The sequence below is a fragment of the Papaver somniferum genome, chromosome 10 (genome assembly GCF_003573695.1).
Source record: "Papaver somniferum cultivar HN1 chromosome 10, ASM357369v1, whole genome shotgun sequence".
Taxonomy (NCBI): domain Eukaryota; kingdom Viridiplantae; phylum Streptophyta; class Magnoliopsida; order Ranunculales; family Papaveraceae; genus Papaver; species Papaver somniferum.
The window spans coordinates 164,164,692-164,182,558 of NC_039367.1; the positions used below are offsets into that span (position 1 = coordinate 164,164,692).

Genomic DNA, 17,867 nt, shown 5'->3' on the forward strand with positions numbered 1-17,867 from the left:
TTCTGCAGAATCCGATAGTTAATCCGATTTTGGTACAAACGTTCAAAAATTGAAGTCACTAAGGAACTTCAAAAGTCGTCTGTGAGATTTTAATTTTCGATCATGTTTTCTGATCAATACCAGTATCGAAATCAAATGTTGACTACATTGCAATAGATGATCATTTAGGTGATCTTGGTCCATGAGATACACCTTGTGCAACAAATAAGTACTAATTAAATAACCAGATTATATGAGGATAGTTAATCCGATTTTGGTTCAAACGTACGAAAATTGAAGTCACCAAGGAACTTCAAAAGTCGTCTGTGAGATTTTAAATTTCGACCATGTTTTTCGATCGATACCAATATCAAATGTTGGACTACATTGCAATAGATGGTCATTTAGGTGATCTTGCAGGAGATACACCTTATACAAAAAATAAGTACGTAATAATTAAATAACCTGATTATATGAGGATAGTTAATCGATTTTGGTTCAAACGTACGAAAATTGAAGTCACCGAGGAACTTCAAAAGTTGACAGTGAGATTTTAAGTTTCGACCATGTTTTCCGATCGATACCAATAATAAATGTTGGACTACATTGCAATAGATATTCATTTAGGTGATCTTGATCCAGGAGATACACCTTCTGCAGAATCCGATAATTAGTCCGGTTTTGGTACAAATGTTCAAAAATTGAAGTCACCAAGGAACATCAAAAGTCGTCTGTGAGATTTTAATTTTCTACCATGTTTTCTGATCAATACCAATATCGAAATCAAATGTTGACTACATTGCAATAGATGATCATTTAGGTGATCTTGGTCCATGAGATACACCTTGTGCAACAAATAAGTAATAATTAAATAACCTGATTATATGAGGATAGCTAATCCGATTTTGGTGCAAACGTTCGAAAATTGAAGTCATCGTGAAACTTCAAAAGTCTTCTTTTAGAATTTAAGTTTCGACTATGTTTTCCGATCAATGCCAATATCAAATGTCGGACTACATTGTAATAGATGATCACTTAGGTGGTCTTGGTCCAGGAGATACACCTTGTGCAACAAATAAATACGTAATAATTCAAAACTTGATTATACGAGGATAGTTAAACCGACAAATAAGTATCACGATGTGCATCTTGCGGACCAAAATCACCCTAAATGATTATCAATTGCCTTTTGTAATACAACTTTTTTTTATCATTGTTCATCAAAAACCATAATCCAAAGTTAAAATCATACACAAATTTTTTGAAGTTCTTGGTGGTCTCAATTCAAACATTTGTACCAAAAATAACAATAAGATCAAGTATTTATAGTTACACAATATCGGCTCCAACCAGTAACCCGATATCTATGGCCTTGTAAACTTTTTTGTTATTGGGACTTATTAAATGCACTAATAAGAATAATGCACGTACTAAGAAAGATATGAACGTGTCCATCCATCTCATAAAATTGAAAATGTGCTTCAAAAAAAATTAAAAATGTTAAATTTTTTGTTCATGGTTTAGCCTATCGCACGAGTGACATATTCCTCATTCTTGTTCTTTCTTTGCCTTCCCAAACAAAGTTACAACAGAGAGAGAATTCGGAGATAACGGGAATAAATTTCGTGAGATATTCTGGATGCAAATTAGGGAAAGTTCGTTAGCGGAAAAGGGGAATTAGTTAGATTCTTAATTAGGAGAAATTTTCTGAAAGAAGATATCGAAGAACAAATCTCCAAAGTTTTTTTCAGCTAACCCTAAATACTTTTGAGCGGGATGAAAATAAAATTGAAAATCTTTTGGGCGGGATTGCTCCCGTTGTTCGCCTATATAAAGATCCCCAACACATGAAGAGTTGCATCCAATTTCATCTACATCTTAGTAAGGTATATTTTTTTTTTCAATCTTCTTAGGTTAAAGAGAGAACCTAAGGTGTCACTATGGATTTCCAAGAATTTGCATCTAATTCTTTTGGAAACGACATTGATGTATATTTGCAACCTATTATGGAAGAATTGAAAGAATTATGGGGCGTCGGTGGTAAGACTTACGATCCTGCACTAGCTATGCTCTCTAGGCGGAGCACCAAGAGGCAGTTGGAACTGCCAAGAAAGAGTATGTATTATTACATATATTTTGATTTTTTTTTTGTGTGTGGAATATTTCAGTATAATTTTACTTGAATTGCAGACTTTGAATTCTAATATTAGTTATGCTTATATGTATCTGCGGAAGAAAGATCATCCCGAAGGCTGCTTGATGGATCGAATAATGGAAGAGGACTTGCTCCACTTTACTTCGAGATACTTGAATTATGCAGAGACACAACCTGCTAAAACAATGGAAGAGAGTTGTATGACTGCACTCGATTAGGCAAAGAATTCTATCTCGTTTTGTTAAAAGTTTCAAACTATTCATGATTCAGGTGGTCTCAAGTAATTCATAAGAAACAATGTCGCCTTAAAATACCTTTCAATTCTTGTTTCTTGTAAGTTGATTAATTGTACGGATACTAAAATTTCTGGCAGTCATTAATAATAATAAATACATAAGATCACTTGTTAAATTATTTTACTTAATCATTCTTGTTAAGGTTATTTCAGATTGAAATGTATGGTTAGAATAGCATTTTTGGTATGTGCAGCTATATTATAGTGGCCCATTCATGTTTGTTAGTCATTGTTTATCTCTTGGCAGTGAAGTAGGTTTAGAATTGCACTACTGGAACTGGGAATTTAATCCTGCAGTGGTTCCTGGTATTGGTTATGCAGTCCATGTTCTCCCAATGCAAACTGCTGCAGTTTACATGTATTTGGTATGCAGTCGCTGTGATTTCATTCTTAGAGCGGCTTTGATGTATATTAATCTGTGTTGGTCGGCAGCGTAGTGCTTTCAAAGGCATAACTTGTTTTTATTTTGCAGTCTCATTCCCCGTCTCAGTTCTTGTCTGTTGAGATTGGTTTTCTTTTTTTTTTATGATATACCTTGTATTTGGCTTTTCAATTTCGAAAAAAAAATTAGCATTTGCAGTCGCTGCACAAGATAGCCTGCTCTTAATCATTCTTAATCCTTGAACGAAATTTATTTGGCAGCAATAAATTAAATATAAATATGCAACCTCCGTCACGCAAAAAATCGCAGACTAGACGAATGACCAATGGGGACCAGGTAACGACATCACTAGCACTAGTTTTCGTTAGATGATTCCCTGTAGAGGTGCCAACATTACTGGACCCAATGATCTCGCCTTATATTTTACTAAACACGTACAAGATACTAACCTTATTTTTAGGATCTCATCGTTTACCAAACACGCCTTATATTTTACCAAACACGTACAAATTCCCTCCAAATTCCCCCCTCGGAAAATATTCTAAGGAAAGAAAGGAAACCAAATGGAAAGATTTGATACGATCCAAAATTCTCCCGCCTTGTTTTCCCTCCATTATTTTTTCCTTCGATCTTCATTCGCCCCAACTCATTATTTTGCCGAGTATTGAGACTTGAGAACAAACACCAAAAAGCAGAGGAGGAAATTGAGAAGGTACGTTTATACCCGGTAGAAGTTGAATGATTAAACTTCAATTTATGTGATAATAAAGCATGTGATACCTGCGTTGTATGTCAATTTTATGTTTATCAACTCGAATCGTGTTAGCCAGTCAGTTAGAATGGTTAGTAATATTGGTTTTTATTTGAATTAAAGTTTCTTGTGTACCATTAGAGAATATATTTATGCATATAACATGTTTGTAATATCACCTCTATTATTTTTGGTACTTGAGTTTCAATGTTAAGAGTTACTGGAAACTTAGTCTTGATGATGAAATTTTAGCAAGAACTGCGAATCCATTTTTCTGATATCTTGTTTCATAAGGATGAAAAGAATAGTAATAGGATATATGGTAGAATATCTATTCTTGTTGTAGTTAGTGTTAGACTATTCTGCCGTCTATATCGATGACGAAAATGAAACATCTGTATGGGAGTTTTCTCAAGTTTGCGTAGATTGCTCTGCGAATCCATTTTTCTGATATCTTTTTTGATAAGGATAAAAAGAATAGTAATAGGATATATGGTAGAATATCTATGCTTGTTGTAGTTAGTGTTAGACTATTCTGCCGTCTATATCGATGACGAAAATGAAACATCTGTATGGGAGTTTTCTCAAGTTTGCGTAGCTTGCTCCTATAATATATTTCTGAACTTTCTCATTGGCGATGGCAATGCTAATCTCACTTTACTGTTTTCCAGGGATCCCTCCTAAAGTGCATTTGTAAGCTGCTTCCCAGATTAGATTTAAAGAGATTACCCTGGCGTTCAGTATGGATTTCGAAGAAGATGAAACTGTCGACAAGAGTTGGTTGGAACTGCCAAGAAACCATCTTGACTATGAAGCGGGTGTCAAAAATTTCATGAAATTTGCGTGTCGCGACTTAGAACTAGGGGAGGAAATATGGTGTCCGTGTAGAAAGTGCAATAACAAAAACTTACTCAAACCAAGTAAAGTGGAGGCACATATAATGTGGAAAGGGTTTCTGCAAGGATATGTCCATTGGATATACCATGGGGAGGGTGAAGAGGAGGACTATATGTCTACTGGTACTGTGATTGGGGATGAAGACGACCGAATGAAGGAACTGATAAATGAGAGGGTGCCTGATTATGATGAAGATGCTCCAAACGACGAAGCTTCAAATTTTTACCAGGTCCTGGAAGATGCAAAGGTTCCACTATATCCTGGTTGTGAAAAGTACTCACGGTTGTCCTTTACTATACACTTGCTTCACATCAAGTGCCAAGGTGGTCTGAGCATCAAGTGGTTTAACGTGCTACTGAATCTCTTGATCAAGGCATTTCCAGATGCCAAACTTCCAAGGAACTTTTACGAAGCTAGGAAAACAATCAGTAACTTGGGTCATAGCTACACTAAGATCGATGCTTGTCCTAACGATTTCATGTTATATTGGAAAGATGACGCGGATAGAAATGATTGCCGGGTATGTGGTGTTTCTAGATGGAAAACCGTTTCATCTAATACTAATAACGGGTCAGAAAATAGAAGGACTCCGAAAGGGAAGAAGATTCCTGAAAAACAACTAAGGTACTTCAACTTGAATCCCAGACTTCAAAAGTTATTTATGTCTCCACAGCCTGCTACTGATATGCGATATCATGCTGAAGAACGTATCAATGATGGACTTTTGAGACATCCTGCTGATGCGAAGACATGGAAAACCTTTGATAAGAAGCATGCAACGTTTGCAGCTGATCCTAGGAATGTGAGACTTGCATTAGCAAGTGATGGCATGAATCCTTACGGAAATATGATGAATCTGCATAGTACATGGCCAGCGGTTCTAATCATCTACAACTTACCACCATGGGAGGTTATGCAAGAGCAAAACTTCATTTTGTCTATGATAATTTCGGGACCCAAGTCACCGGGAAATGATATCGATGTTTATTTACAACCCCTTATAGAAGAATTGAAGGAATTATGGTACGTTGGCGTTACCACTTACGATGCTTCGAAGAAAGAGTATTTTCAGTTGCGCGCAGCATTGCTTGGCACTATTAATGACTTTCCTGCAATAGCTATGCTCTCCGGGTGGAGCACCAAGGGGTCCTTAGCATGTCCGTGTTGTGGGTCCGACCCATGTTCAACTCGACTGCGGTATGGAGGTAAGTTTTGTTACATGCAACATCGCCGGTTCTTGCCTACTGATCACAAGTGGCGACAACAGACAACACCCTTCAATGGGGAAAAAGAGCTTAGAGAAAAACCACATCTAATGAATGGGGATGAGATAAATCATCAGTTGGCACATTTTGAGCAAGTCGAATTTGGTAAGAATGCCAAACAGAACGGTCTAACACCAACAGTACCGGTCGATTTTGACCACAATTAGAAAAAAAAGTGTATTTTTCGGGAAGAGTTGCCATATGTGAGCATAATTTTGTGTTTCCATAATCTTGACATGATGCACATTGAGAAAAATATCTTGGAAATTTTTTTGGGAACAGTAATGAAAGTAGAAGGGAAGACAAAAGACAATATCAAGGCCCGTTTTGATCTCAAGGATATGGGAATAAGACCGGAGTTACATCCGAAGAAAAAGAGACAAATTTGTTATGCCACCAGCTAGGTATGTGATGTCCACGAAGGAGATGGATACTTTTTGTAGGACTTTGAAGGATATCAAGGTTCCCGATGGATATTCATCAAATATTTCTCGTTGTGTTAATGTTAAAGATCGAAAGATTATGGGTCTGAAAAGTCATGACTGCCATGTGCTAATGGAATGCTTACTTCCGATCACGTTACGAGGATTACTTCCTGAGGATGTGTATGACACAGTGAGTGAGCTTTGTATGTTTTTTAAAGCGTTGTGTACACAAGTTCTCAACATAGCGGATCTAGACAAACTAGAAGACAGAATTGCAATTACTTTGTGCAAGTTGGAAAAAATATTCCCCCCGGGATTTTTTGTCGTGATGATGCATTTGCCAATTCATCTACCACAACAAGCAAAGGATGCTGGTCCAGTTCAATATCGTTGGATGTACCCGATTGAGAGGTATGGTTTAACCACTTTCTGTATATTCTGAATTCTAAATATTAATGTTAATGATAGTTTTCTTACATCAGTTCAAGAAAACAAATATACGATTCTTAGATATTTCACACACATTTTTTCTGTACTTTTTGCAGTGTATATTTGTACAATTTTACTTAAATTACGCCCAGTGAATTCTAATAAGAATTACATATTAGGTATCTGCGCAAGTTAAAGTCTTATGTGCGAAATAAAGCATGTCCAGAAGGCTCTATGGCTGAAGCATACTTAATAGAAGAGAGCCTCACTATGCTTACGCGATACTTGAACAGTACTGATACAAAATTCAATCGGGTCTCAAGGAATGAGGATTATGAACAACCACCCTCACGTGAGAAATTAGTCGTTTTCAGACAATCTGGTCGGCTCATTGGAGCTGAAACTTTGGGAACGCTTGAGGACTCAGAAATGCAACAAATCCAACTTTATGCTCTGCAGAATACTGCAGAAGTGGAGCCATACGAGAAGTATATACGTTTTGTGTTGCTTTTAAGGCCAATAATCTTTAAATTGTGTTAATTCAGTAGTTAACTATATGAAGCATTCCACTTACAGTGAACATAGAGAAGAATTAAAAAGGCGTGGCATAAGAGATGCTGACGTTGAAAGAAGACACAACGAAGAATTTCCTTTTTGGTTTGCCAGCAAAGTAAGTGCGTTTATATATACTCAAACACAATACATGTTTTTAGGATTTCATAACCTGAACTAATATATGAATATATGTACATGAATAGATATATCAACTGCACAAAAATGGTATGGTGAGTGATGAACTCTATTCGCTGAGTCAAGGTCCTAATAAAGAGTGTTCGTCTTTCAATGGATACATCATCAACGGGTTCAGATTCCATACAAAAGCGTGGGAGATGCGACGGAAGACAAAAAATAGTGGAGTATGTATAAAGGGAGGGGAAGGTGAAGATGATGATATGAATAATTATTATGGAGTGGTATCTGAAATTATCGAGGCACGCTATTTAAACCAATTACGAATTATTTTTTTCAAATGCAATTGGCGTCCGGTTGCAAATCAAGGTGGCTCCAAAAGAGATAGCTACGGATTTACTTGTGTTAATCTCAACAGAACCTGTTATGCGAATGAACCATTTGCGTTAGCGCACCAAGCACAACAGGTTTTCTATATGAAGGACATAAAGAATCGACAATTGGAAGTGGTTATAAAAACACGACCTCGCTGCTCTTATAACATTCCAGAAAAAAATTCAGTGGAACTTATTGCACCAGAAAACTCGAGTTCTGATGAAGCATATCAAGAATGGTATTCAAGTTATTCAATCAACGATCTTAGACGAGTGCCCCAACAAGATCACAATGAAAATTTGGTTTGGGATAGGACTGATGTTCTACCAGAAACCATCATCCATGAAGAAGTAATAGCTGCCATCCAAAGACAAGAGGAGGAGGAGGAGGAAGCTGATAGTGACGCAGTTTACACCACTGACAAAGACGATGACTTTGAACTTGGAGATATGGGATTCTGATAGCCTACAGTTTGGGAAGGTGAGGTTTATGCACGCTGTATTTCAATATAGTTTTGCTTATAAGTTGCAGACTTCGAATTCCAATATCAGTTATGCTTTCAGGTATCTGCGAAAAAAACGACATCCTGAAGGCTGCTTGATGGATCGAATAATGGAAGAGGACTTGCTCCACCTGACTTCGAGATACTTGAAGATAGTTGTATGACTGCACTCGATTAGGCCTAGAGTTATATTTTTTGTGTTAAAATATAATGTTGCCTTCAATTGTGGTCGATTATGCCAAAATACCATTCAATTCATATTTCTTGTAAGCTGATTGATTGTACGGGTACAAAATCTTCGGTAGTCATTAATAATAATAAATACATTAGATTACTCTCGCAAGTTATTTAACTTAATAATTCTTAATCCTTCTTTTCAAGGTGATTTTGGATTGAAATGTATGGTCAAAATAGAATTTGTAGTTTCTATATAACAAGGAGTTGATTACTCTCTTATAGTCATTTGCAGGTGTTTGAAACCCCAAGTATTGCCAGGTGCCCGGAATTGGTCGTTGTGATCCATTGAGCTTTCCTAATACTCAGAGGTGTATGAGATTCCGCAATCCACCCTGCTATGGTGGAGAATGCACCATAAGAACAATGCTCCAGAGGTGCGGTTTCTACCGTGGATAAGGCATTCCTCCATGGGGAACCTGGTATGCATATGTGGATTCAAGAAGACTTTTGGTTAATAATCTAGCGTAATGAAATAGTTCTTTTTTTTAAAGCTTTATCCACAAATAATGAGCAAGACCAATCGATTAGCCTTTTATCCCAATACTCTACTCTTCTGACATTTAGCGAAGTTATATATTTAAGTTACAACCCTAATGTGAAAAGAGTGATTGTATTTTGTATGCTTGCAACTTTTTTCGCATTATTTATTATTTATTTCAAATTGGACCGAAATGTTATAATGCCGCAGCCGGCACTCAGCAGGCCATCCCATGTTCCATCTGATTTTTTTTTTCTGTATTTCAAATATACGTACCACTAATTTTAATATTTTCTTGAGTATTGATATTACGTACCAATTGGCTTGGTAATTGTTAAGAAATTGGTTTAGCACTGATGCATGGTGTTTAAACAACTTTATTACTAAATTACTAAACAACAATATCATCTATACAAATGTGATCACAATAACATGCGTGCCTAGATTTTGATCTTAGAGAACTTAGCGACAAAGCTTCACTACACCAACAACTTAGTCATTCCCTTATTAAATTAATATCTCTTCTTTAAGTTAAGCTACTAAGAATCCTAAGTTGTTTCTTGGAAGTAGCTCAATGAATATGCCTATTGTAGTTGGCATGGTTAGTTCCCAAAGTTCTATTCAACTAGGCTTTCTGGTAGTTGTGTTATTTTAGTGGCTGAATAAAGGGTTAGGTAACTAATATCCCGCCGTTGTTTTTTTCCAAGTGGTTGAATGTCTCAAGCTACTAGCGCATTTGTTTAGTTGGCGCATACTTATTTTTAAAGGGTTTTAGAAACTATAGTTGCTTACCGTTTAGTGGCTCAAATCAATACACCACCACAGTTGCCTTTCCTAGTGTCTTAAACTGTGAAGCAACTAAATTTTTTCTGCTGTTGGAAAATTTTAGTAGCCTTTGGTCAGTTTTTTTTGTAGTGTTTATATACTTGATTAACAAAGCAAAAGAGGTAAGAAACTAACCTTGTCATCAAAGATAGAACGATTATCTTTCGGCCATGCCACAAAACCATCTTTAGCTTCCCCTAATAACTTAAACTCACAACTTGGTTCCGTTAGCACGAATTATGAATCTATGACCTCCAGAATATTGGCAGCATAACAGTGTTTAGGAAGCTCTTGTCGATGTATTTTCTGGTTAGGCACCTTAGGAAAAATACTGCCTCTAGCAACGACGTTTCCCCTAGATCCATTCCAAAAGTCGTATTTTGCTTTCTGCGGAGATACGTCATATGAACATCATATAAAAAGAAGATGCTATGATTAGCAATATAGATTTATGAAGAAAAAAAAAAAACTCCATTAGATGTCTTAGCCATAGGTTCTGCCATAGATGTGCACGACTTCTCTAGAGATATTGAAGGATTTGGTTGAGAATTACTGGTAGAGTTCTGCATAAGATTAGGAGACTGCTCCTTAGACCATGAATGCGAAGACACTGATGAATTGAATAGGTAACAAATATACAAGGTTCTCCAAAATATACCCTAGTATCCGTGATTCATATAGTTGATATCATATTTCAGACACATGGTTTAAGATCATGTAACTGGTTTAAGACAAAAAAATTACTAATTTTATTTTTAATCCCGAGTATCCTCCTCGTCCTGTCTGATGTAGGAACTTGAATTGTGATATTGCCTCTGTTCCCTTCTCCGAATTTTTCTTGCAAAGGAAATAAAAATAATTTCATTAGTATGCTGGGATAGACAATAAGAACGAAACACAAATTAGAAAAAGAAATGTGTATTCCATACCTTAAACATAGGCGATTCTAGTACATACTTAAGGTATTCGTCCCAGTCTTCTTGGTACATTACCGTTTCGTACTTTCTGGGGAAGGTTTTTAGTTTGTCCGGTCTTTTCAGGAAGGGTTTTACATGATTATTGTATAATTTTCTTCTGAAGTCCCGCAGCTGAACAGCTAGACGCTTCATGACCGCTTTCTTATATTCATGGGGCAATAACAACTAATTTATGTTCATCACAGATTCACAGTTCGACAACAAAAACGACGAATTGATAACTGCATATGCATACCAAAATTTCCTCCCACATATTTTGTTTTGTTGTTGCAGCGACTTCCTTCCAACATAAATGTTTTATGCCAACCATATCACGGGCCAAATAGCCTAGGTAACTATTAAATTCAATTATATAGCCACCATCAGAATCCACCTCATCATCCCATTGGTCCTCCTCTGGGGGCACGTTGTAATCATCTTCTGCCATGACAAAAGTTGTGTAGGTACGTGCATCTCAGTTAGGAATTTGGGCTTATTTTGGAAAATATTAGCTAAACCTAACAGGATAGGCTACATGTGTTACACCTCTTTTATATTATATGAAAAGAAAACAAACATGAACTCATTGATGCATGTAACTTGAGGCTAAAACATCACTGCAACGCACAAAATATCCTCATGAATATTGTGCTATCCACAAAGCGAAAGGTACCGGTTAAACGGTCTTATATAACTTTTTGTTACAAAGGTCAAGAGTACTAAAGTACCACATAATGATTATCCATTTTTAGCTTGAAGATGATAGTCAAGTTGGCCAAGTAGCAACATGGTATCATTAAAAGTGGCAACTTAAAATGCAGACGTTACAGGATCGCCAAGTAACAGAGACTCAAATGATTAAATCTTGAGAAGCCTTATATATATATGATTGACACAACATCGTCCATCAAAGTAGAGTTATATCTAAATCAAACCCAAACAATAACAAAAACCCGAGAAAACAATTAGTTCATGCATGTAACATGAAAGAAAGATCCTTACCTAAATCTATATTGCTAAGTAAAACCTAACTACCTAGTAAAGCCTAACTAAGTAACATGAAAGAAAGATCCTTACCTAAATCTTATAATAGTTCATGCATGTAACTTAAGCCTAAAATAATATTGTTGTAACAAAATAAATCACCTCTCATCGTCATTAACTTGTTCTTTGATAAAGTCGAATAAAAACCCTAGTCATGCTTTAACTAGTAAACCTATAAGATCTAACATCTGATTCCATGAGATCGAACAAAAAATCTAACATCAGTTTAATATTCATTCGATAATGGGTTGTATAAATAATACCAACAACAAAGATCGAGTCTGAAAAGGTAGGTTCCTTGTAAAGATTAAGATAGTAAAAATAGAATAAAAACCCTACATGCTTTAACTAGTAAACATATAAGACGTAATAGAATAAAACCTAATCATTCTTTAACTAGTAAACCTATAAGATCTAACATCTGATTCCATGAGATCGAATAAACAATCTAACATCAATTTAATATTCGGTTGTAGAAATAATACCAACAACAAAGATCGAGTCTGAAGAGGTAGGTTCCTTGTAAAGATTAGAGATACTAGCAGAATTATGATTTCAAGAGAGAATGAATCGAGTAATAAAAACTGAAAAAGTAGATCGAACTCATTTTTCTTTTTCTTTTTGGAGTTTAACCAACTATCAGGCGGAATTGATTTTCCTTTTGAAATCATCCCGCCCAGTAAAATTCATTTTCATCGCACGCCGCAAAACAAAAGATTTTTGGTGTTTTTCTTATTTCCAAATTTTTGATGTGTGACCAATATGGTTAGTTTCCTTTATTTTATGAGAGAATATATCGTAGACAGTTATGATAAAATTGTTTCGCAAAATTTTCGAAATTTAGTTTCCTATCTCTAACCAACTCGAGAAAAGGCCATAGAAAAAAATTACTTTCCTATTTCGAATAATATTTTCCTTAAAAATTTTAACTTGGGTTGTCTCCTGTATTATTCTTGGTTTAGGGAGGAAACGTATGAATTATTAGTGGCACCTATGTAAACCCGTCCCAATTTCAAGGCTATTTTCCGTCGTTTATAAAAAGGGTATTTTGTAAAAAAAAAAAAAAAAGAAAGAAACTTGACATTAACTAGTAGATGTTTAATTTCATATAAGAGGGCCCAACAATATTATTAGTAGGTGTTTAGTTCATATAAGAGGGCCCAACAATAGTGAGTAGGTTGTTTGGATAATTGGGCCCAATTTGAATTTGGGCCATGTATACTCAACTTGGTGCCGATCAGGAGAAGAGTTTAATTAGGTTAAATTAGTTTCCTGTTAGGTTTAGGGCATGAATAAAAAAAAAAAAAAAAAAAGAGATAAAAACCAAGCCGCACCTTTGTTTCTCTATCTCATTGTTATTCCTAGCCAACGAAAAAAAAAAAAAAAAATACGGGCGGTGATTAGTTCGTAGAATTGGAGCGGCCTTGATATTAGTTGATTATTGATCTCATTACTGTTCTTCCTAAGGATTATTGCTAGCGTTTGAGGTAGGCGCAACACAATCAAAAACCTTCTTTGCTTTTAAGTTTCTTTTAATTAATTTTATTTTGTAAGTTTTGATTCATATATGAATGATAATCGATGTTGTGAGTATGATTATGTATGTTGGGCTGCGGTCCATAGATTGTGATTCTTAAAAACAACTTTGATGGGATACGAGATATCCTTGGGAATGGTTTTGTTCCCTAAACCCACGTGGGGCTCCCTGGGGCGAGCGGATTTGATTGATTGATTTGATTGTTCTTATGGATGTGGTGTTTCCATGTGGTTGTGATGCTATAATCATTGTTAGTTGTTTTAAAAGAATTGAAAATGTTTGATAAAATGTTTTGTTGCTTCTTTTCCTACTGGGTGTCACAACTCACGTCGTTTAATGACAAAAAATTCCAGATTTTATGGCACCACAAGGAGCTAATGGCGGAAAAGCGTAGAGATCGGTTTTGGTGTTATTAGTAGTAGTTTGCATAGGATTTATGATTGAGAATTGTAATAAAATATCATCAACTCTTTTAGATGATTTAATTAGTTATTTATTGGTTATTAAAACTTTAGATATTATTGGGTTAACGTATAACCAATGAAAATAATGTTTTGTTTAGTACTACTATTTGATTGAATAATGGAAATTTGCTCAGATCTGTGTTGACTGCCCATAATAATTAGTAGATAATATTTTTTGTTGCAGTTTTCGTCGTCTAGTAAAAACTCTTTCAATATGCACATATAAAATTTTAGAATTTTCTGAGTTTCAGAGTATTTTTTTATCAGTTGTTTCACTGTACAAAACTCAGACGTTTCTGTCAGAATCATCTGTACTGAATTTTATCTATTTTTCAAATATTCACGTATGTTTTGGACTTTCGTGTCTTCTGTAAACTTGAGATGGTTCTTTTATCTTTTCATGGTAGGTCAAAGATAATTTGACGTGTGAATGATGAATGATTGATTTGTGTAAACGAACCATCACTGTTTTACGTTTCTGCAGTACAGGTCACTACTCGTTGACTATGGTCAAAAGGTCTTTAAGAATAAACTAAAAATTATAGAAATTTTATGATTGGAAATGTGATAAGTTAGGATTCAGAATATATAATTATAATAATTTATGGATTCGTATTTACGTCCGAAATATTCCTTGAATTACCTGGTGTCTGTTTCTATTTTATGACTCCTCCTTAAAAACGTAACTCTTTTGGATTAAGTACGGAACTTTTAACGGTGAATTAATTTTTAGGATAAATTAAATTTCTTAGGGTTATGTAAATTAAAAATCACGTCAATCTAACGGTTAGATTTCTTAAAAGAATTTTTATATGTCCGCTGCAACAGAATTCTGAATTGAACATAAATAAAGATTAGACAAAGAATTAGTCGTTTGGACGTGGGCCAAGTGTGGAAGTCAGGGCCTGTTATTAAAGGTAGCATCTTGGATTGGGTTTGCATTTGGGTTGGAATCCAGGCCCGAAATTTGGGTTGTTACAGTTTGGTATCAGAGCTAGTCTGATCCTTTGGGCAGGCTAGTTTCTGAATAAGTCGGTACGTCTATATGCTTGAATGTGAAATTGTTCGTGTATCTGTTGATTGTTTTGTTTGAATGCGTAATAGGTTACACTCTTTTGCATAGATAATTCTCTCGGTGTTTTACTTAAATTTAATGTCCTTCAATCAGGAATGTCTCGTCGTACGAATGGTTTAGCCACCCCACATGATGAGGGTTTCGGTGAGGTTGTTCGTGCTTTGAATGCTGTTGCTCAAGAGATGCAACAACAAGTGAATCTTAATAAGAATGCACCTCCTCCTCCTCCACCACCTAATCAACGAGCTTTGTTAGTTAGAAGGTTTAGTGAACAAAAGCCCGATTCCTTTAAAGGTAGTCCTGATCCACTGGTCGCTGAAGATTGGATAGATAAGATTGAGAAAATATCACCCTATTAGGCGTGAATGACGAGGATAAGCTGGATCTGCTGTTTTTAAGCTTGAGGGTGAGGCCACTCGCTGGTGGGACTTGACTCGTCGTTCTAGGAATGACGGTCTGTTTACCTAGGTAGAATTTCGACTCGCTCGCCTTCCTAAATAAGTACTTTCCACAAACTGCACGAAACCAACGCATGATCGAGTTTATGCAGTTGACTCATAGAAATATGATCGTAGCACAGTACCAAGCCAAGTTTGAAGAACTTTCTCGTTTGCTATTCATCTGGTGGAGAATGAAGAGCTGAAGGCTTTTAAGTTTCAGGAGGGACTTAGACCTTCAATTAAGGGTAGGTTGTCTATTTGAAGATTACCTCTTATATGAGATAGTGGAAAGAGCGATGATTGCTGAGAGAGACATTGAGGAGGCAAATCGAATTAGAGAACGTCACAATGGGGATAAGAAAAAGAATAAAAATAACAACCACCCATACCAGAAGAAAGGAAATGGACCGAATAGGAGCTTCCTGCACTTCGTGTTATCATTGCAAGCAACCTGGACATTTTAAGAGGAACTGTCCTGCACTTATTTCTCAGAGGAACCAACAACCCTTTATACCTCAGAACCAACGTCAAGGTTATCAGCAGAACCGTCCTCAGAACAATCCACCACAATACCAAGCTCGACAGCCCCCTCAGTAACCTAAGGCGTTCAACATTGCACATGTTGGTCAGGATCCGGATAACTCAGTTGTTGAAGGTACATTCTTAGTTTACAATTCTTGGGCTAAGATATTGTTTGATACTGGTGCTACTCATTCGTTTATTGCTTTTTCGTTTGTTTTGTCATTGGGTTTGAAAACTGAATTACTTGATGGGTACTTAGGCGTAGCTAGTGCGATAGGCAGTATGCACGATTGACCGCGTGGCACGAATGTGTAGTACGTATAGCTAAGCATGAGTTTTTGATTGACCTTTTTGTGATGAATATGTCTGGTTATGATGTAATCCTGGGTATGGATTGGTTATCTGCTCATCATGCTGTTTTTGATTGTTTTCAAAAACGTGTGACTCTTCACTCGGACGAAGGGTCAGTTGTCCACTTTACCGGAACTCGTAGTTTTGCGTCTCCCCTTATCTTGTCGGAAAGACATTTCCGACAGACTCATTCTAGAGGTTTTCTTTATCACTTAGAGATGATAGGAGATGAGCAACAAGATTCTGTCTCTACTATGGGTATTCCAGTGGTGGAGGAGTTTGAAGATGTTTTCCCTGAGGAATTACCAGGTTTACCCCCAAGAAGAGAAATGGACTTCACTATTGAAGTTCAACCTGGTACTTCGCCAATTTCGATGGATCCTTATCGAATGGCACCTATGGAGTTAAAAGAACTAGATAAGCAACTACTCGAGTTGGAAGCGAAGGGTTTTATTCGAGGTAGTACGTCACCTTGGGGTGCACCAGTCCTTTTTGTGAAGAAGAAGGATAACTCGCTGAGATTGTGCATCGATTATAGAAAACTCAACGAAGTTACAGTGAAAAATAAGTATCCCTTACCTAGGATCGAGGATTTGTTTGATCAGTTGAAGGATTCTCAGTTTTCTCAAAAATTGATATGCGATCAGCTTATCATCAACTCAATCGAATCAAGGAAGAAGATATTCCAAAAACCGCTTTCCGAACTCGATTTGGACATTTCGAGTTTGTGGTGATGCCATTTGGACTTACAAATGCTCCAGCGGCATTCATGGATCTTATGCATCGAATTTTCGACCGTACTTAGATAAATTTGTAGTGGTATTTGTAGATGACATTCTTATCTATTCACGGTCACGAGAAGAGCACGAGGAACACTTGAGATAACATTGCAGTTGTTGAGATCTCATCAGTTATACGCTAAGTTGAGTAAATGCGACTTCTGGCTTTCTGAAGTTCAGTTTTTGGGACACGTGGTATGTAGAGAAGGAATCAAAGTGGACCCAGTTAAGGTTGAAGCGGTTACCAATGGGAAAGGCCAAGAACGTGTTTGAGATTCGTAGCTTTCTAGGCTTAGCGGGTTACTATAGACGATCATTCAGGACTTCTCAGTATTGCTTCACCACTGACGAAGTTGACTCGAAAGGATTCCAAGTTCGAGTGGAATAATGATTGTGAGAAGGCTTTCTCCATGCTCAAGGAGAAATTAACTACTGCACCAGTTTTGACAACACCGGTAAGCGGAATTGGTTATGTGATATTTTCCGATGCATCGTTGAAGGGTTTAGGATGTTTCTTATGCAAGAAGGAAAAGTGGTAGCTTATGCCTCAAAACAACTAAAGACACATGAGTTGAATTACACAACTCATGACCCGAGTTAGCAGCTATTGTGTTCGCTCTGAAGTTGTGGAGACATTATCTGTATGGTGAGAAGATAGACATATTTTGTGACCATAAGAGCTTGCAGTATATTTTACTCAACGAGATTTGAACCTGAGACAGAGGCGTTGGGTGGAATTTCTTAAGGATTACACGTATACTTTCCATTATCACCCAGGAAAGGCAAATGTGGAGCAGATGCTCTTAGCCGAAAATCGAGGGCCAATGTAGCAAGTATGACTCTTCATACTTGGGATTTGTGCAGACTTATGGAGGAAGGTGACTTGGGCCCTGACGAGATGATTTACAATACTATAGTTGTTCCAGAGTTACAACAACGGATTGTAGAATCTCAACAGACTGATAGGGAGATGATTTCGATTGTGCTCAAATGGAGAAAGGAGAAACTCCAGAA

General features: G+C 36.5%; 1 protein-coding gene across 1 annotated transcript; it reads left to right on the forward strand.

The window, feature by feature from the left end:
• The first annotated feature begins 4,304 nt into the window (after window positions 1-4,304).
• LOC113316785 lies at window positions 4,305-5,891 on the forward strand. Its single transcript, XM_026564932.1, has one exon. It carries the CDS (start codon window positions 4,305-4,307, stop codon window positions 5,889-5,891), a length of 1,587 nt encoding a protein of 528 aa, XP_026420717.1.
• Window positions 5,892-17,867: the final 11,976 nt, after the last annotated feature.

Bases quoted from the DNA above. Each gene is read 5' to 3' on its own strand.
- LOC113316785 (XM_026564932.1), top strand. From the start codon at position 4,305: ATGGATTTCGAAGAAGATGAAACTGTCGACAAGAGTTGGTTGGAACTG.